The sequence below is a fragment of the Lagopus muta genome, chromosome 2 (assembly GCF_023343835.1).
Source record: "Lagopus muta isolate bLagMut1 chromosome 2, bLagMut1 primary, whole genome shotgun sequence".
In the NCBI taxonomy this organism is placed as follows: Eukaryota; Metazoa; Chordata; class Aves; order Galliformes; family Phasianidae; genus Lagopus; species Lagopus muta.
In genome coordinates this window covers 98,827,259-98,848,594 of record NC_064434.1, presented here as the reverse complement: position 1 = coordinate 98,848,594, position 21,336 = coordinate 98,827,259, and the positions used below count along the sequence as shown (strand labels likewise).

Below are 21,336 nucleotides of genomic sequence, written 5' to 3'. Positions count from 1 at the left end.
TAAAATCATATTGAAAGTAAACTGAAATACAGTTCAGTATCCTGCTTTGAAATGCAGCTCAAAGCAAAACAACTATCAAAAGCACATATTTCTCACATCTATGAAAATTGTAGTACTGAAAGCTCTTATGAGATTTCATTTGTAAGTGATGCCACTGACTCATACATAAAAAAGGCCCAGATCTCAAATTCAGTTAAAAACTGCTTGTTGTTATAAAGATATAGTACAGATATTAGGCTTATTTGGCACCAAATTTTGCCTTATTTGTCTTTGAAAACAGACTCCTCTAAAACATATTTCTAAATCTTTCCAATAAATTCCCTATGAAATTCTTCTGGCAAGAATATTGATAATCTATACTGTTTGCAGGAATGAAACACAGTGATATAGATAGAAGATCCAAGATGCTCAAACAAGAGTCCTTTCGTGTGCCCCAGTGTGATGTAGCTGAGCTGGAGAGCTTGGTACCCCTTATGCTACTGCATGTTGGCTCCCAAAAATTTCTTTCCATTAGCTAATGGAATTCAACTGGCATAACTGCACTGAATAACTGCTTTGTCCAAATGACCTGGATTTAACAACGTCCTCCCAAAAAACTCTCTTTACACAAACCACCATACCGAGACCAAGCTAGAGCACAATTCCATTTACATGGATCTGGGCACATCTGAGAGAGAACTTCAGGTGCAGTGGCTGTACTGTTTTCTCCTCTTAACTGCAGCTACAGCATACATCTTCATCTGCTGTTTTACAAGTGACTGGAAATTCCAGAGATAAACTAAGAATTGTGTTAATTTAAAAAGTACTGAGAAATAACTTTTACGAATCTCACCAATATAAAGTCTAGAGGTGGCATATTAACCATTGTGAAATAAAATGCCTTTGGTTAATAAGTAAACCAATGCTTTAAAAATAACCTCCTTCTTTTTTCTTCTTTCCTTTTTTCAAATCTGTGAGCCATTGCAAAGTTGTGTTTAGGACAGGTTGTTTGCTAGAAATTTAGTAAGCAGAGTTTTTGCCAATTTTTTTGCCAGATAAAATGCATGAAAGTTGTAATTAAAAAAACGCTGAATTAAGAGAAGCTGATATTTTGAGAAGCCTGGTAGGTGCGAGTAGCAGTTTAAATGATGGTCAGACTATCAGTACATTTAATTTCTGCTGAAATCTCCATTAGGCTAGTAAACTTTTCTTCCATCTTTGTATACAATCTCGTATGTTTCAAAAGGAAAAAAGTCTGCAGAGGAGTAATGGTGAGCTGGGGACACATTTTAAGTGACAATATAATCAGAGTGCATTACATTATATTCCCTTCACTATTTAGCCAACAACAGCCTTTAGGGATTTTATATCAAACTGGAGAGGACTGGTACTATCCTCCTGCAGAATTTAAGCTTTTTGAAAGAAATAATAGTGTAATAGTTTCATAGAAAATGTAAGAAACATGCACAGTTAAATTTAAACTCATTATTCAGAAAACACCAGATCAGATATGTCTGATAAGATCACATAATAGGAATAGCATTCATAATACACAAAAATATATATAGTGGTCTCAGACTTTACAGAGTCAAGTACTTCAATTGATTGTGCTATGATTCCCGAGTACAGCTATTGTTTGATTATTCTTAAATTATTTTTTCCAACTTTTTTTTTGATAACTGTATTTTTTTCTTTTTAAAACATGTCCTTCGTTATTTCTCAATATCACAGTTCCGTTTAACTCTATGGAAATAAGAAGGTTTAACGTCCTTTGAAATCTCATTAGGTGATTAAATATCATGAGGTAAGATAGAGAATAATCATATGCTTGCAAATGGTTTTATTTTCTTATTAAAATAAGCATGCTAATCTATGCCATGTTTGCGTCAACATTAATGTACAATGTGGATCAAAAGGAAAAAAAGATTCATACAAGTAATCCAACCAACTGTAGTAGAACTACGTGAATGGAGTGACCATAAATGTACTGGGAATTGGAGTGTGATTTTGTCCCATCTTCAGCTTCTCCTGTTTTAATTTTTTTTTTTTAATTTATTTGCATGCTTCACAGAGAAATGGTACAAGGCAGTAGTTAAAATATAAATCAAAATGGAAAAGAAGTATTTTTTAATCTTCATATTTTCTATACACAAATAGAAAAACAGCTACTTTTTTAAGAATAGGAAGCAACAATCTCAAAATAAGGACAAAAATAAAGGTGTATTCAAGATTCCTAGTACATCAATAAATGTAGCTCCTACAAAGACAGAAATCCTAAAAATATAGACTGGGTAAGTCAAACAGTGGCACTATATTTTTGGTGCTTACTTATCTAATACTACTCCTTCATACGAAATTTCTCTATAATGAGCTTAGGAAATATTTTTAAACAAAGGTGTTTTAATGGCACCATTGAACAAGCACATCTGCAAATTTTACTAAACATCAAATGGGTCTCTCAAAAGTTAATTCAACCAGTTCCTTCAGAAAATCTGAAATGTACTGAAATAACTTTAAGTTACTTATTTTTTCTTGATTTCTTTCTTTATAAACTTCACAGAGATCAGTTACATTAATTAAAGAAGAATGAGAGGAACCCAGTAAAGTAAGGAAGTCCTCCATTTATTCAATTAAAAAATATATGTTATTTCATTTAGTCACAAACAAAACCCCCCTCAAATTGCTCAGCTGAAAATCTGACATGTGTTAGCAGTAGTAAAGCCCCAAGGAAATTTTAAATAAGCTCTACTTCTGCTCTGATTCCTTTTGACTTTAGTCATATTTTGAAGCAGAAAAATAAAAAGCACTTGGGCAGGAGAGACTTGACTTTCAAGGTTAAGCCTTTCTGCCAAACCTTTGAAAACCTGCCAGACTCTGTTCCAGTTGTAAACTTCCTTAAAAAATCTATTTGTACAGAGCTAGGGGAAACGCCTTGGATTTTATCAGAAAGCTCCAGAAAGATAGTTTGCACTGTGGTTGTGTAGCCTAACTTGGAAGGGAGCACCAGCTCAAGCTTATGTGAAACTCTGAATCACTGCTGCCTGTGCTAGGTACAGCCACACAATTTTGGAGCAGGGAAAGCATGAATCCTTCAGCAACCTCCTTGCTGAGAGCAGGTATTATGGAAAGAACACCTCCTAACTGAGGAGCAGGAAAGTCAGTGTTTCAGGTTGGGACTAGGGAGTAAGAGTGGGTGTAGTTTTAAAAACCCATAAACAACATTATGCACTATTTTACTACCTTAAATTAATGCTTTCTTGGTTGCACAGTCAAAAATAGCAGCTCTGAGACAGAAGGCTTCTTACATAAGGTAGATCGATCCACTTTAGTCATACATGTTATGATATAGCCTTTACACAGTATAATGTGGCTTCTCCAGAGGGTCCATAAAACTTCTGCACACAAAAGAGGTCTATTGTTAGCAACATGCAATGTCTGAGTAATGAAGAAAGTGCCTGTCCCTATGGGCTATACACCTGTCCCTGCATTACAACAGTCCTTACTAACGAAGAGCGTGATGTACCATGTACCAAAGAGAGGCAAAATGCTGCCTTGTAGGAAATGTTCTAACCCTTTCTCCCCTAAAAATCCCATGTGACTTTGGTCTGTTTCTAAAGCTAGACATTTTTTGGGTGGTCATTCTTTATACTGCTCAGGACACTTGTAGGAGTTTGCCTTGCTGCATAGCACAGAATGCACACTGCCAATCCCTTGGAGCTACATTGTGCTACATCAATAGGAGCTACATTGTGATGTCAAAGTAAATTTATCATGTATATAATTTCATATGTGGAGTACATGGGAAAACGTGAGACTGTGCTCTCAGTATTAGGGAATGCTTTTACCTGCAGTCTCCCTTACCTCAGTTCTCCTTCACAACTGGGATAATTGCATGTGTCATCTTACATGCATACTGTGTAACTTTTAATACTTGCACAGCTGCTCAGCCATTGTAATTATGAGAACCTTAGAAAAGCCCAGGGAAAAATTAATAATTTCTCTTCGGAGCTGGTTTGAATATGAACAATAAATAAGGCTCAGGGCTACACACTGAAGAGCAAGGATAAAACAAAATATTGAAGAACTTACGCAGACTATGCTCTGAATGAGGCAGAAGGCCCAAGGAAACAATGGTTTACAGTCATATAATTAAAGACTTTCATAATGGGTACACTGAAAGGGATAGAATTAAAACTGTAGAGTATCCTTTGTCCTGATAGTCCATAGCTTCTGAGTGCTTTATTTCTGAAATTTATTAATTTTCTCAGAGCACAGATTTTTGAGGGTAGTATGTTCCTACACTGACAGACTGATACCAGTGATTTATGTTGATTAGAGAAGAAGCAAACTACCTGTACTGAATTACGCTTTAAAAACCTGTGCTCGAACAGGTATCTAAGAACAACAAAAGGATTGTGAAGGATTGTGAAGATGAATGGATGAAAAAACATATTTCAGTTTAATTTCAAAGGGCAAGAATCTTAATATAGGATGGGTATCATGATGGGTAGCAGAGCTACCATATAAAGTACTTGTTTGCCAGTAGTTCTTAATTTTATAAGGGAAAATTGCTTTACCAAATTCCTATGCTTTCTATATTTGCACAGGTATAATAAAGAGGATAAGGATTTGTTGTTAACACATAGGTATGCAAAACATGCAAGCAAAGCAAAGCAATCTCTAAAAAGATCAAAAGTAATGTTATATAGCAGGGGGCAAAGTAAAAGCTGCTTGTTTCTTGAGGTTTTAGAATGTTTCAATATTGTGACAATTGAAAGAAAATTTTTTAGCCAGAGGAATTTCTGATGTTACCTTTACTTTACAATGGCGTAACGCGTTAGCTTGAGAACGCACCAATCCCAATTTATTCCGACATGAAAGAAGTGCCTGGATGAATTACTTTACGGAACTGACTGAGAGATCCTATTGAATACCATAAAGCTACAAAATAAAAATATTTCAGAAATTCTGTCCATAAGGTACATGATTTCTAAACATTTTTCACTTCCAAGTCTCATTAGTTAATCAATTCCCTTAGTACCACGCATTCCCTAGACAATCAAAAGCCTAATTTAAGTCACTAAGAGCTCAGGCTGGTCAATGACCAAGTTTCCAAGAGATAATTATGTATGGTTTTTCAAATTCCCAAAGAGTAAGCTGACAAAGAGCAAAGCTGAATAACATCAAAACCTGTCACCTTATATATTTAGACTATCCAAGCAGTAATGAGCTCATATTAAAATGCAACATCGAAAAAACTAAATGTTAGTAAGTTCTCTGAGACGTGCCTTTTGATTTAGATGTAACTATGACAATACAGAAACTGCTTTTTGTTACTTCTTCATGCAAATGTGTGTAAAATTGAGAGATAAATCTCACCCTTAAACACTTGCGACAAAAAAAGATGAAAGCTACAACTCACTGAAGACAGCTTTGCTTCTGAACTCCTTCAGTACCACCAGCTTACACCTTCTACTTCCAACAGATAGGCTTCTGTTTCTCACATAGGGTAGAAAAAGGAAGGAAAGTTTAGCCACATGCATTACTGTGCATGCTTCTGTTGTTTAAGATTTACAAGATTTACAAAATTCACCAGCATCACTCACATATCACAACCAGTAATACATGAGTGAATAACAAAGCTAAATCAGCCCTTTTAATGATATAAGAATTCATAATGTGCAAGAAAAAGCCTATTTATTTAAAGATTCCAATGATATTTAAAGTAAAATAGGTGATGATAAGGGACTAGATAAAACCTCAGAACCTTAATTCTTCTTCCAATATTGAAAATGTGATTGCCAGTGGATTTACATAATAATAGGTCAAAAACTCTATTACATTAACTTTTTTTTTTTTTTTTGTCACTGGAACTTTCTTTGTTACAAAAATCTGAATAAGAAATACCATGAACTTATTTTTCTCATAAATAATTGAGCTGAGGAATGTAGGTAGCGGTAGTTGTTTTTAATTCTGAGTTTCAAAATTTGTATGAGGAAAACAAAATTTAAAAGTGCTGTACTTCATGAGCGTACAACTTCACATGATGGCAGACACAGCAGCGAAAATACCACAGAGATAAAGGCAGAAGTTCACAGCTGTGCAAACAGCTTTCATCCTAGCCCCTTCTCCAAATATTTGCAGAAGGGCGACAAAAAAACAGAAATACGTGAAAACTACTACAACTGAGATGGAAAACTTATGAAGATTTGGGGCAGGAAATACATATTAATATATATATTCAAATCACATTGTCTTCCTGGTGAACTAGTGGGGAAATGCAGGTGTTTTCCTCATAACATTTACATCAGGAATGATTTATGCATGAATATAAAGTCTGTACTCAGAATTCTTCAGAAAATGTTTAACAAAACATGGCAGATCTTTCTTTGTTTAATGTTGAAGATAGCCCACAACTCATCTCTGAAAAACAGCATGTTCTATAAAGAACATGTTTTTTGCCATGTGATAACATTTCAGAATTATTTTGGAAGCAAGAAACCCAGAATATAAACTTCAGAAAGAATCAGCTCCTTTAAAGTTCAGTCATGTCCATGTGAAGAGTATGTAGGATGAGGGCATTAATCAGTTCTTACAAAATCCATTTACAAATCTTCCTTATATCTCCCCATGATTATCTTGAAATTGAAGTGACATACAGCCAGTGGTTTTTATCATCCACTTTCACATGTCTTTCCTACAATGAGGAAACATGGAAAAAAAAAACAGCAAATAAAATAAACAAAGCTGGTAATCTCAATGTCAGCACTAACTCTCCTGCAAACTTCCTAAGAAATTTCACTGCTTTTTCTAGGAGATAATCTAGGAGAAGCATCAGTTCACCCCATTACAGATACGTGAAAATCATTGAACTTAGCCCCCTCTCCTCTTGTGTCTGGATCTTCCAGGTTAAAAATTTGATTTTACAAATGTAAATTAGACATTGTATAACAATGGGCAGAACCTAAACATTTTTTAGAACATTTTAAGACTTTTTTTTACAACTGCAATTAGGAATCAGGACAGAGAACATCTTTCCTAAAATGGTTATAGAGAATTTTTTATTAGCATTAGGGTCTGATTCCTGTATTTTTATTAATAATTTTAATTTTACCATCACAAGACTGATGCCTTGTCATCACAAGAATTGACCCTAAAGCAAAGTACTATTCATTAAAGCTGTCCTCTAGATACAATGCTGATGTGTGCGTGAACATTTCTGTTGACACCTTCAATAACTGGATAAGAAGAATCAGGAAAAGCTCCTAAAGAATATTACAGCATTGAGATTCAGTCTTCACTCCATGTCTAGTTGCTAATTCTGTGATTTTCTACATGTTTCTTAAAATGAAAGTACACATAGCTTTTAAGAAATACATATAGTATTACTCAAGAAATCTTTTCTTATTTGAAATACCTCCTTTGACAGAATGTCTTTTTTCATGCATTTTGTTAGAATTAAAAAGCATAGAAAGGAAGGATTACCATGAAGGTCATCCTGTATCAGAAATAAAGATGGATTTCTGAAACTTACAAACTCTGGTATACAAGTCCACTGGCATAGTGCAATGTCAGTGACCTCCATAATGACTGCAATCATTCCCTTAATTATAAAAAAAACATTGCTGTGGCAAGAATCAGTTCAGTTTCTCTGCCTTGGAGCAATATAAGGCCCTTCCTCTACACACAACCATCACAAAGTCAGATTTTTTCATTTGAAGGCCTTGTATACCACGCCATATTCTAAATGCAATCTGAAACTCACACATCTACATAGCACTGTTGGTACTTAACACTTACGTAGGCAGAATACACTGCTTCACTGTTTGCAGTGGCAGCAACTGCAAAAGTGATTCTGGTGAATACTCTTCACACTTTTTTTTTTTTTTTTGGTAAGACAGGTTTTGCCACAAATTACATAGTCCCTTAAATATAGAGTGAAATCAGACATGTAACCTTTATAGCACTGTTCATAGTCACACGTGAAATTTATAAATGATAACAGTGATGACAATGACAATGATGATAGAGAAAAATATCCAAATTTATGAAGTCTTTTCTCTATCTTCTCAAATTAATACTACAGTTGGAATCTGCATGTTATTTAATTTGCCCTCGATCTTCTGTATTATCATATTCTTCCTTGAATAATGAGTTCATAATCAGCAGGTTATCACATTTGTTCTAATTCAAAGCTTATTTCAATGGGGCTTCAAATTGGTTCCAATGGAAAATGAAAACAGAAACCATTTTTTTTCAGCTATCTATAAGGCACAAAATCTGCTGCTTACTAGGACCCAGAGAAATCATTCCAAATTCATAAACGATTACTTAAAATTACAGAAATCTAAAATACAATCCTTCTCACAAAGAAAGCTTCCATCAGTCTCCTCTGTCTCTTAATTCTCAAAGAGTTCAAACAAAGCATGAGAGGGGTCACCTTGTGCCTACATCTCCAGATTTCTCATTGGAAAAAAAAGAGAATGAAATGTTGAAAATGATATAATCACTGTCTGAGAGCCACAATTTCCCACTATCCTCAGCCTATTGAATCTTGGATTCATTTACTGTAATAAGGATAATTTCTCTACAGATGTCATAATATTGTAAAGGATAAGAACTGCTACAACCATGAGAAGAGCTGCGTTGTCAAGGGAAAAGTAGTCATCAATTGACAAGCTGCCTCATTTCAACATCTAGACAGACAAATGGAAAGCACCTCACTTCACATCAGTTGTGAACAAGGGAAAAAAGTGCTATTCTGAATACTCAGCTGTGGATAGACAGATATACAGTAACAACAGTGGCAACTTCAAAGACAGATGGTTAGTATTGTTTCTGTAGACAAAAAAGGTTGCACATCGGTAGATGGAGCTTCAAGTCTTGACTTCCCTTCTTAAATCCCAAATCAAAATTCTGATTTTTTTTTTTTTTTTTTTTAAGATTCCAACTTCCAGGAAGAAAATCCTAACCTAAATAAATAAATAACTAAAAATTGAAAATTAAAAAAAAATCCTATACAGGGCAGTAATTTTACCTGGCAGACAAAAAAAAAAAAAAAAAAAAAAAAAAAAACACCAAAACCCAGAGCTGGAGAAGTGATGCAATGATGCAAACTGGCAAACTGGAATCAAAGTCATGTGCTTTTTCATGAGCTGATGTGAGTATTTTATGCATTGAAGTGCTCAATGGTTCTACTAAGTACACCAAAATCCAGGAGAATGGTCGCAGTGATTCATTACGTGAACCCACCACACACATCTACCTTTTCGTTTGGCAGATGAGAACCTGAGCTTTTGACAGACTGACTGCATATATGATAATATAATCGAGGTTAGTAAAGAGCCTGTGATACTCCTAGATCACCTCAACACAAAGCTGTCAGCACTGAAAGTTATCAACTTTGCAGGAAAAAACCGAATTATTTTGTAAATATTCTACTCCAGTCAGGGTAGAATAATATAAAGGTATCAGAGATACAATGTATTTTGCTAGACAGTTCTATGTATCACAACATAAACCCAACAGCTAAATGCATGTTTGTTACAAATCACTGCCTGAAAGAAGTTAACTGTGGTCTTTTCAATGTACTCCCCATGTAAAACAAGGTACACAATGCCTCAGAATGCCCTTCACTATTCTATAAAATCACATGTTCATGAAGGTATACAATTTCAACATCAGTACAATAAACTAGACAAAGCATTTTTGCAGAAGCTGCTGTGGTTTCATGCTTTCTGAAGTAACACCAAGGAAAATGCACTGTACTAATTCCATCAAGAGATGGATTAACTGTTTTATTTTAAATTACCAGCCAACTTTGATACATACGTTAAAAGAAACATAAAACACCAAAGCTGTATGTATTGAAGTTAGTCTCTACATCAAGCTGTTTCTACCAGGAACTGGTTTTACTTGCCAGTCTGCCTCCTCATTCCCATCTATCAGCTCTATAATGATGAGGAGATAAAATTTTATGTTCTGTAATCCAAGCGTTTTCCCGCAACTCCTTGGCTAGCATCTATGGCTAAAAGACTCTAGGGCATCAATGCACAGCTAAGAAAAGATCAAATGCATTTGGTCTAAAATGCCCACAAGCCTTGAAATGTCATTACATTAGAATGTGGATAATTTTGTTAAATATTTTCTAAAATTCAGAATGAATACAACCAATCTGACACAATGTCCTATGTTTCTAAATGTAAATTATTCGTGTATATTAGCATTCTACAATTTGCAGTATAAACTCAAAATTTACACGAGCCCTGCTCATGGCACAAAGGGAAACAACATCCTCACTGTCTAAAATACTATTGATTTGGGGTACTAAGATGTACACTACATAAAATAAGTGGTCTTTTGGAAACATTTCAATATCACCATTTTGAAAGGATTAGCCATATTCAACAAGTCACTTTCTTAGAATATAAAACAGACTGCCAACTCCTAATTAGCAGTGACACAGGATTTAAATTGCTGTGATTTTACATGAGGCAGATATTGAAATCAATATCACATAATGCCAAATTCTGGTAAACAAAATAATATATCAAACTGCGTTTTAAAAAATGATGCAGAATTTTCCATTAAGCAGACATAAGCATGATGCAGACAACTGAATTCAAAGGGTGCAGATTTAATACAGTTTTGAACTGTGGAATTATTTGACTCTCTGCCTTCAGGATTCAAGATGGACAAAAAAGCAACAACAACAAAAAAAAAACCAACCACTATTTCAAAAATAAAAATAAAAATAAACAATTAAACATATTAGCTAAACTAATCTAATCATCAGAATTTTAGTGTAATCTCTATTGGATTTCTATTTTTCCTCCTAAATCAGTATTGCCATCCTAGCTATTGGCACTGACAAGAAACTTAGGATACAGATCATTTAAAAAGATGTGAGCTGAAGATAAAGATTCTGAAGTATAAACAAAAAGTTTTGCTCGCAATATTTACTATTCCATAATATATCTAGCTAACTATTCAAGAAGGATAAAAACCATGATGACTACTCTTGTAAGACTATGTATGATGAGTTCAAAAGTATCACTTTGAGCTCAAACATCTATCTGAAAAAATATAATTCATGCCCAAAGATGTTTATATATTTTATTCAATACATAAGGGAATTGAAGGAATTATAATATGGAAATTTTCAAAAAGATATGAATATTGGATGACTTTTTTTTAAAGTTAACATAAAGAAGCAAATATGCACAACAAAGATTGATGTAATATATTCAGAACCCAAACAAACAAATCTAAATGCTGGCTAGCCTGAAACATCTGAAATTTACTTCCTTAAAAACAGAACAAAACAAAACAAAAAAAACTTTTCACAGTTCAAACCATAGCTGGCATCAAGTTCTAAATATCTGACAAGGAAGGGTATCTCTTACAGTGAACAGCTGCATGAACAGTCCTCATTTTTTCCACAAAACAGAAACTCAGTAGGACAGTTAAAATAAACCATGCTCTAAACAAGAACACTTTGGATCCACAGAGTAATTGTTTCTATAACAACCAAATATTGAGGCAAGTAGCCCAGCTACATTTTAGAAAGATAAATCACCCCACATGTAATTTTCTTGAAACAGTCACAGATACAGAACCACAGAAGGTCGTGAATTGACAAGAATCTGGGTTCAGTGAGAAACATTTCCCAGAGCAAAGCGTGTAACATGGTTTTCATTGCCTTCTCCAGAGGCATCTGTCTATTTTCTCAGTCAGGATACTGGACTATATTATTTTAATACGAATGAAAATAAAAAGAAAAATTATAAATTCCATCTAAAGTCAGAAGGTCAATATTTTATTAATGTAATACTTGTTTTTGTTCTGAAATTTAAACATAAGAAACAAAATGGAATAAAAAATACTGGTAGGAGACGTATTCTCCTTATCTTCTAGGACTCTGACTTAATTCACTAATTTAATTCTTAAGAACAGTCTTCTTAACAAACAGTTATTTTAGCAAAATCACACCATATCCATTTGATTTTTCTCATGGAATAATATAATTTTCACTGAGAAGATTGTGGTGTATGTCAAAGAATTTATCAGAAAATTTGTGTGGCAATTGGGGTTTATTTTAACGCTAGTCTTATTTCTAGCAAAATTTATCATAATTTTATGTATTTTTCCTTCTGCTGAGTTATTACGAGAAATAATATTCCCCTTTTTTAGAAGGCCTCTCGTGCTGTCTTTATCTATAAGCACTCAGCCCAGCCAACAACAGTACTGCTACATGTCGTATTTTTCTCTGCTGTAGACAGCATGCCCTTAATATTCGAGTAGAACTCCAGTCCTTATTCTGTGATTCATATGAAATCTCCCACTGAAGAGAGTTTAGATACTATTGGAACTAAGAACATGACTGAATGCAATATATCCAATACTTTCCTAAATTTCACTCTCATATAGTTTGGATAACATAAATGAAGCTACTCTCAATTAGAGAGGCAAAAGGACAGTCAAGCCTACTGGGAGTAAGTTATCACAGAATCATAGAATGGCCTGGGTTGAAAAGGACCATAATGATCACACAGCTTCAACCCCCCTGCTATGTGCAGGGTCACCAACCACCAGACCAGGCTTCCCAGAGCCACATCCAGCCTGGCCTTGAATGCCTCCAGGGATGGGGCATCCAAACCTCCTTGGGCAACCTGTTCCAGTGCATCACCACCCTCCGAGTGAATAACTTCATCCTAACATCCCTAAATCTATGACTAAACCTCCCCTGTCTCAGTTTAAAACCATTCCCCCTTGTCCTATCACTATTCACCCTCATAAACAGCCATTTCCCTTCCTGTTTATATGCTCCCTCCAAATATTGGAAGACCGCAATGAGGTCACATGACAGCCTTCTCTTCTCTATGCTAAGCAAGACCAGTTCCCTCCACCTTTCTTTATAGGAGAGGTGCTCCAGCTCTCTGGTCATCTTAGTGGTCTTCTAGATCTGCTCCAAGAGCTCTGCATCCTTCTTGTGCCAGGAGCCCCAGGCCTGGACGCAGCAATCCAGATATATAATACTTTATATACTAGTTACAATAATATGGGATTTTCAAAGCAAATATACTTGGTGAAACTTTATTCTTCTGAGAAAATTTTACTTCAAGAAGACTTAATGAGATTTTCAAAGGTGAAGAAGAAGGGCAGGGAGACTTAGATGATATAAAAAATGCTTCCTAAGGCCTGAAAGGCTCGAGGCCATTGACTCTTCAAACCTATTTAAGTCTATACATTTATTTTCTAATCTCTTAAATGTGCAAGTCAGGATTAAAATTTTTTGAAAAAGTTGATTTTCTTTTGTTTGTTTTTAATATTATTGATTCCTGAAGTGCTCATTACACCACTTAAAACTGAACCCTGTGCCCAGCCAGAAATACAAAAGCACACAAAATCTAAGCTTATACATAATGTAGATAGATAGGTCTTGACAGAGAATGGATTTTAATCTTTCACCTTGAAGGAAAAAGGTAGTAACTAGGACATATGGTCAAGATTTCAGATAAAAATGGACACTTTGGTTTTTTTTCCACATACAAAACATTTCTAATTAAAACAAGACAAAGAGCAAAATCTCAAAAGTCTCACTTCACATCACCACAGTTTGAGATGATCCTCCATCCTTCAACAACGGCAACCTCTTATTAAGGGCTGGGGAAAATTTACACATTCCAGGAACAAAAGGCCATAACTCAACAACATAATTTCTATGCTGGCTATAAAGAAATAAGTAACAATAGCCAGGATCTCCTACTTGACAAATGTGGTCGTTTCACTTGTACTTCCACTTTTTTATTTCTGAAAAGATTAAATTATTAATTACAAATCAGTTCAATATCTTTGGTAGCACATAAGTAGTTACTAATCCCTTCATCAAACCTCACTGATCTGAATTTAACTTATCTTTTTTTTTGATCAACAGAAACAAATTCGATTTATACTGGTATCAGTGAAAACACTGTCTTTTATTTCAAATGAAATTAGAAGCTGAATACTTCAGGATGAGTCTAAGCAAAAAGTATGTCTTGTTACTATTTTATAAGGCTTCTTGGTGGCCAAGGAACATGTGAGGGGGATCCCACTGATGTCAATTCTAAAAACATTGTAATTGATTGAAGCCAGTATTTCACTCTAATTTGGTGGATTCTAAAATTATTTTCAGTATCATCATCTTACAACCACTATACAATACATGCTTACATATAAAAAACTATTTCATGAAGATTCAATCTAAATACAAAAATGTTATTTAAAAATAGCTCATGATCTCGTTAATTCTGTTATTTAAAGATTAGATTTTTTTCTGCCTCATTTTACATGCAATTATACAAACTTTTCACATAAATATATGCTCAAAATCACTTTAAATAAACACTTTCAATATATATAGGTTTATAATTATATATAAATGATTATTGTTGCTTTAATCTAACTGCTACAGCTCACAATTTGCTTTTTAGTTTATGAGGCCTAACTCAAAGGTGCAAAGACAACTCAATATTTTATGTACACCTATATATTAAGTATTACTATGCATTAAAAATTCCCCCTCAAATACTAAATTTACTGACATGATTTAGAATAAAATACAAGATACCTCATTGTACTGTTTCTGGGACTGTGTGTTATTGAAAAAACAGACTTCTTATTCTGTTAAATTATCATTTGGCCTTTACTTACTAAAACTTATTTTAAGATGTTTATAAGGTTTGGTTTTATTAACAAATGGCAGATGAGAGATAAACAACTGATAAAGCAAACAAGATGCAGAATGACTGTGGTGTTTTGGGTACTGACACTAAGGACAGAAGGTATTACATAATAAAGCACAGTCACAAATGAAGTTTTCTTTTTTAAAATGGGTGAAATCTGATAGAAATGACAAAATTATTCAGCTATAAATGTCATGCAGCTACTCAGGGAAGACCTTCATTTGGCCTACGTAGTATCTTATTGATATTTACTTTTACATTTTACACTCAGGTCTTTGCCCTCAAATTCTGACATGAACATTACATTCTCACTTGATACATTTGGTCTCATTTCATATGTATACCTGTAAGTTACATTGTAGGTACATAACACAGGTAATCTCTATGCTTACATAGCTTCAAGCAGTGGTACACTTACTAGCAAAATAATATGAATCCTGCATGTATCTGCATTAAATGTTCACAATCCTTCCAACCACAAATAACAATGGGCACTGAATACGAACCATATTTTACTCAGTGCTTTATTTTCAGATGGGACTCAGGATACTGCTGTTTTTCAAAGCTCTATCTTCCTCAGGAATTTTGCAGTCATGGAGAGTATGCTTCCCCCTTTTGTATTCTCTCTTTAAGACTAGCATTGTAAATGGCTAATACATCACAAAGCAATACCGTTCACATATGTGTAAAATCATAATCCTCTGTCTAATCTTCCTCCTCGGCAACAATTTAAGGAATTCCCAAGTAAATCACTGATTTTATTCAAATAACAGACCAGAAGTAGGTATCAAAACAAAACAAACTCTGGATCTCCGCTACCCTACAAAAATAAACCCAGGTCATCTTTGCACTTCATCCGGCAAAATTTCTCCTTGTTGTTTTCCCTTTTCCCAAAATTAATTGCCAGCAGCTGCTCACTGCAAGCTTGCCCACCCTCACCCTCAAGTAAAATGCTGGCCACCCCCTCCCAGCTGGGAAGCACCTGGCACCGAGGCCCTGTCCTTTCTCCATCCCAGGACATCCCCACATCTGACCCTGCCATCAGAAGATACCCAGATGATGTCTTCCTCCCCCTGCTCGCCCCTGAAGAGAACAGAGGAGTGATGGCACCATGGTCTGCCACAGAGACACGTGGGGAGAGGAAGGCAGGAAGAGAGGAGGCAGCAGGGAGGCAGCGGGAAGGGGAGCGAGACCCACTCATACAGATGAAACTCCATGCAGGCCTGACCTCCTACCCATCCCCTCCACTACACAAAGGGGGTGGTGGGGCAAGCTAAGATGGTGCCTTACCTTCACTGCAGTCCTTCCCCCGAAAGCCCGTTTGGGAGCAGTCGCAGACAGCCTGGTCGTTGAGCACCGAGCAGACACCTCCGTTGAGGCAAACATCCTCCCGAGCACACAGGCGGCTCTGCTCATCATCCAGCCGCACCTCCTGGCTCTCCACCGGCGACGTCTGTGTGTAGTTGACCCGAACATCTGTTATCCAGCCCTTGAAGGGCTCCCGGTCCTTGACAGAGGAGAGTGTCAGCTTTAGAGTCGCCGACCGCAGCTCCGGCGGGAGTCCCCCCAAGAAGAGGCCACTGAACACAGTCATGTCCCGCCGCTTGGACTTCACCTCCACCCACTTCGCCTCAGCCCGGTCAATGATCAGAGTGGTGTTCTTGAAGTGGCGGCGGATGACCACGGCATGCCAAAGGTTGTCGTTGACCGCCATATCAGAGAGCAAGGTGGCAGGCTCAGCACAGAAGATGGAGAAACTGAGCTGTAGCCGCCCACCTTGGGTGAGGATGAGCTCCAGGAAGTCACAGAAGCCCTCATCGTCAAAGTAGAGCACCAGCCCACTGGAGCTGCGCGTCTTCATGTTGAAGCTCATCTCGCTCTCGCAGCAGGCATTCCACTTGGGGAAGCGGGTCCACTGCCCCTCGGCCCCTGGAAACTCCAGCCCGCTGCCCAGCTCAGCCCAGCAGCCCAGCAGCAGGGCCAGCCAGAGCAGCAGGCAGCCCCCGCGCCGCACCAGCGCCGCCCCCATCCTGCGCGGCCTGGGGCGAGCGAGTGGGGCGGCAGTGCCGGCGGGGGGCGGCGCTGGGGCCCCAGGGGCAGACAGGGTAAAATCTTGCTGGACACCGGCCACGCTCGGAGCTTCAGGCGTGCTCACCCCCGCCACGGGACGGGGGGGGCTGCGGGGGCCCCACGGGATGGAGGGGGACACTGAGGGGGCCAGAGGGGAGAAGGTGTCGGTGGTGTTCTTCACTGATCAGCCAAGTTTTGAGAAAGGTGTCTGGGCGTGGGTGAGTCAGCAGAAATTTTCCCCAAAGCCAACATTACCAAAGCGGGAGATACAAAAACAAGACTGGTGGCAAAATCCTCTCCTCCAAGCAGATCCAGGAGCTCAACAAGAGTGTAGCAATATCCCAGTGTGTGTGTACCTCTTTTTACATCCTATCCACCAGCTGTAGTTTCCCAGGAAGCCAATTACGGATCCCAGTGCTGCCTCCCCAAGACGTATCCTCTTGTCAGATCACGGAATGCCTGCCATGGTGCTGGAGCAGCGTCAGCAGGCGACAGGACTCATCGCTCATGGCTTCCTGAGCTGCCTCAATCCCAATGGGGTTGAAACCCAGAAGCTGTCAAACAGCCGGGCGGCTATTTGACATGCACAGCCTGACAGCTCCTCTTCTGCTCGCTTGTAAAAGGCCAAGGCTAAGATCCAGGGGGTGAACTCTTCTATTATTTTTGTTTCTAATCTGCAAGGAATCAAAACAGAATAATAAGAAACGACAACTAATAATAACAAGTGAAATCATAAAGTTGATCAATAGTGTACACTTGTGATTAATTTTTCATTTGAGCTGCTGTTCAGTGTTAGCAGTGAAGTGCTGCTGTAATTTTGGAGTTACTGAGAAATCATCATAACATGCAGTGCTAAGCTTAAATCCAATGTATATGTGTACACCAGATCACATTTTTATGGTTTAATCTGTATGTAAACTACTTACCATTCCAAAACTTGCAAATATTTTAGGAGCATGTATTATTATTATAAGACTGATGTTAAGAAGTATCCTAAAAGATATTGCTTATCCTGCTATTTGGTTTACTGTAATTTATTTATAGAAATATCAGCACCTGTGAAGCTATAGGGTCCTATTAATGCAGATGATGGTACAAAGCCTGGTTCTAGTTCTTTCTAACATAGCTCAAAAACGTAATAAAGGGACAGAGCTCCCAGCAGGAACTGGCAGGCTCTGCTGTACATGGCACACCTACTGGTTTATTTTCATGGGGTGAGGAAGAATTGCAATGGTTTCTTAGAAGGCTTTTTGAAAATTTCAAACTGCATTTTTCTCTGACACCTGGTTTCTTTTGCAGCTGATATTCTCTGTTCTGGCAGGGAAAATCCAATTCAAGCCGGCTCTGATGCTGACATTATTCACAATGCAGATCAGCTAATCCCAGGTGTTAGTCCTCTGAAATGGGTTGCAGTATTTTATGTATGTTTACTCAGCCATCCTTATTTAAATGGACATTCCTCATTTTAAAAATAATACATATGCCATAGTTCACTCTCTTCTTCTGAAGCGATCTCTGCATTTAAAGCATTTCAGCAGAGAGGCTCCCTTCTCTTTTCTTCCTCCAAGCCGCACAGTGTTTTCCAGGAGGAGTGTGTGAGCAGAGATCTCCTGATGGAGGAGAGAATCTCCAACACTTTCCTCAGACAGCAGCACTCAGGCAGAACAGCACGGCCAGAGCTGCCAAGCCCCTCTCAGGCTACTGTGTGCGGGTATGCATCTGCTGCGAGGGGGGGGAAGGGATGTGCCTGCCAGGGCAAAACCTGCACACACCTCGGCTGCCTGCACCTGACACGTTCTGAACTGCTAAGTCACCTCCTACTCTCTCTTTATATTTAATTTCATTTCTCTAAATGTCAACACGTTTATTTTTATTGTCACATGCCAGGCAGGCAAGAGAAGTGAAAGGAAAGCAAGAACCCTCAGAGGTTAGAAGAACTCCCAAACCCATCGGGCAGAGGCCAACCATGCTCAGTCGCTACCGGGCACTGCAGGGCATCAGCGAGCCCCATGGTTTTTCCCACCTGAAGCCGCTGCCAGCAGTTTTCCGGCAGTCCCCCTCCCCTAAAAAAACGCGGTGCCCGGGATGGCTCGTCGAGGGAAGTAGGCAACACCGACCCCCGACGGGAGCCTTTGGGGCACCTCTACGCTGTCGGGCGGGCAGGCACCGCTTCAGCACCACGAACAGCTCCGCCCTGTGCGGCCCGACGGGGCGGCGTCGAAGCGGCTGCCGCCTGCGCCCGGGGCTCCCCGCAGCGGCGGGGGATTGGAGGGGGGGGAGCTGCACGCGAGTGGGAGCACGAGGGATGCCCCGGGGGCGGGAGGGAAGGGCGAGCGTAGGGCGGAGGGAGGGAGAGGTTGCGGCGAGGAAAAGGGGTCGGGGAGCTGTGCGTGTGCCGAGCTGGGTATGGCCGGGGCAGGGGACGGCAGGTGGGCGCGTCGGCGCGTGGCCCAAGGGTGAGGGATGAGTGGGGAGGGAACGCGCGTGGTGTGCAGGGGAAGCACGAGCAGGCAGGTGCCGCGAGGCAGGAGCGAGCGCGCCCGCGTGCACGGATGCGTGAGAACGCGCGTGTGTGTCTGTGTGTGTGGGGGTGCACGCGCGCCGCCGAGCGTGCAGAGCGATCCCTACAGGTGTCCGCGGAGAGCCGCCGAGTGGGGATCCCTCCCGGAGAGCTGCCCTGCCGCCGGCTGCGGTGCCGCCCGGCCCCCGCCCGCGGAGCGGCAGAGAGAGGACGAAAGGGAGAAAGAAATGAATAATAACAGTAATAATGAAAGAAAATAAAGGGGGAGGGGGGAAGGGAGAAAGATGAAAAGATTGAAAAGGATAAAAGGAAGACCCAAGGAAATAAATAATAGTAATAAAAAAGCCACAATTGCTTATTTATTACTAACGATATCATCCACACAATCAGTACACAACGCGGTCTCATCTTCAAAGCAGAAGGACACTGTCATTTCCTAGAGGGGACGATTTGGTCATGTATACACCACTCAACCGGGGTCTCAACTGCCAGCCGACTCCTTCCAAGCCCCTCTTCCCCCCTCCTCCCCCCCGGCACTGAATGTGTCCGCACATGCATGTAGTGAGAAATATACACAAAGCAGCACTAACAGAGCAGCGCCTTCAGTGCCTCAGCAGTGCATCAATATCCTTCCCCCACCTCTCCATAGCCATATATACATTTTTTTTTTTTTTCCTTTAAAAATGATGATTTGATCACAGGTGCTCCGATAGAGCCTTTCCAAACGGGCGGCAGGGAGCGCGAGGCACCCCGAGGTCAATAAATCCCGGGCTAACGGCAGGTCGCGGCACGCACCGCCCCGGCACGATCCTCATTGTGCCCAGCGCTCGGCATTGTCTCCGGTGTGGGGAAGCCCGGAGAGTTCGCAAATCACCGGATGAAAAGAAAGGAGCTGGAAAACAACCTTGCTGCGGCCAAAGGGAGAAGCGCTCCGATTGAAAAGCAGACTTAGCGGCATCATTAATCTTTTCCCTCCGTTTCCACGTAATTTCTAGAATCAAATTCTTTCCTAGGCGGCCGCAATGATCGATTTTGCTACCTCTCCAGCCTGCAGACGTATTTATTTTAATACGCTTGTGATAGAATTTCTCCCCCTTCAAAAATGCACACCATCAGCAGGAACCCGCGCGGTTCCGAACGCACCGAGGCAGCCGCCTGCCCTCTTTCTTCTGCTTCACAATAGGAAATGTCCCAAATTGCCCATGCACTTCCTGCACAAGCCCCTCGCCCACCCCAGCCCGCCGCCAGCACACAGAGATCCCATCGCGATACGCATCCCCATTGCTTCGCGTTGCACCCGAGCAGCTCCCGCCAGGGAAAACATGCAGCACATTGATTCATCCCTCCGCTCACACAGATCCCACCCCCCACCCGCTTTGGCACGGGAAGAATCGCCGCATCCAACCTTTAACTTCTCCCTCCGCTCCTCCATCTCCGCTCCCCGCCATCTACCTCCCCACAACGCCGCATGCGAACCCACCAGCCTCTCGCGCCTCCTTCTCCTCTTCCTCCTCCTCCGCCGCGACACAGCGGGGCTCGTCCTTCCCGGCGCCGCTCTGCCCGCACCGCGGACACGCCTTACCTGCGCGGGGTGCCGCGGGCCGGGGCAGGCGCGGCCGGAGCTGCCTCTGCCGCTCGCCGACGGAGCGGGCGCTGCTGCGGGTGCGCGGCGGCGGCGGCGGGCGGGGGCGGCCGCCGGGAGCGGGGGGCGGTGCCGCCGCGTGACGCCGCCGCGCCCGTCTGCCCGCCGGGGGCGGTGCCGCGCTCGCTGCAGACCCCGGCCCGCCCCGCCCCGGGCCCGCCGCGCCCCGAGGCTCTGCACTGCAGCGGGCACGGCCCGGGGAAGGAGAGGTGGGCGCCGCCGAGGGCGGGGGCGGGACGGGGAGTCGGCTTGGTGCCCTCCCGTCTGCTCCGCTGGCTGGGACAGCTCTGCCGGTTCCCTCCTCGCCACACTGCTGCTTTGCGTGCGGTGAGCTGCTCGGTTGGATGGTTCTAGAGCCGAAGCTTTCTGGAGCTTGCAGTGCCTGTAGGAAAATGCCG

The 21,336-nt window shown here is 40.5% G+C and overlaps 1 protein-coding gene across 25 annotated transcripts in view; it reads right to left on the bottom strand.

Moving 5' to 3' along the window:
* Positions 1-20,967, bottom strand: part of NRXN1 (neurexin 1) — a 633,554-nt gene extending 612,587 nt beyond the window's left edge. For 21 of the 25 annotated variants that reach the window (XM_048936787.1, XM_048936790.1, XM_048936796.1 and 18 more), the window contains exons 1-2: positions 20,777-20,967; positions 15,996-17,449 (exon numbers count right to left, since the gene is read on the bottom strand). In XM_048936787.1, the coding sequence (XP_048792744.1) occupies positions 15,996-16,734 (739 nt within the window). In that variant the 5' untranslated portion in view covers positions 16,735-17,449; positions 20,777-20,967. Of the gene's footprint in view, positions 1-923; positions 3,375-3,538; positions 6,677-15,995; positions 17,450-20,701; positions 20,721-20,776 lie in introns of those variants that run through there. The other 4 variants (XR_007375326.1, XM_048936818.1, XM_048936789.1 and 1 more) reach the window with 4 other exon arrangements.
* Positions 20,968-21,336: the final 369 nt, after the last annotated feature.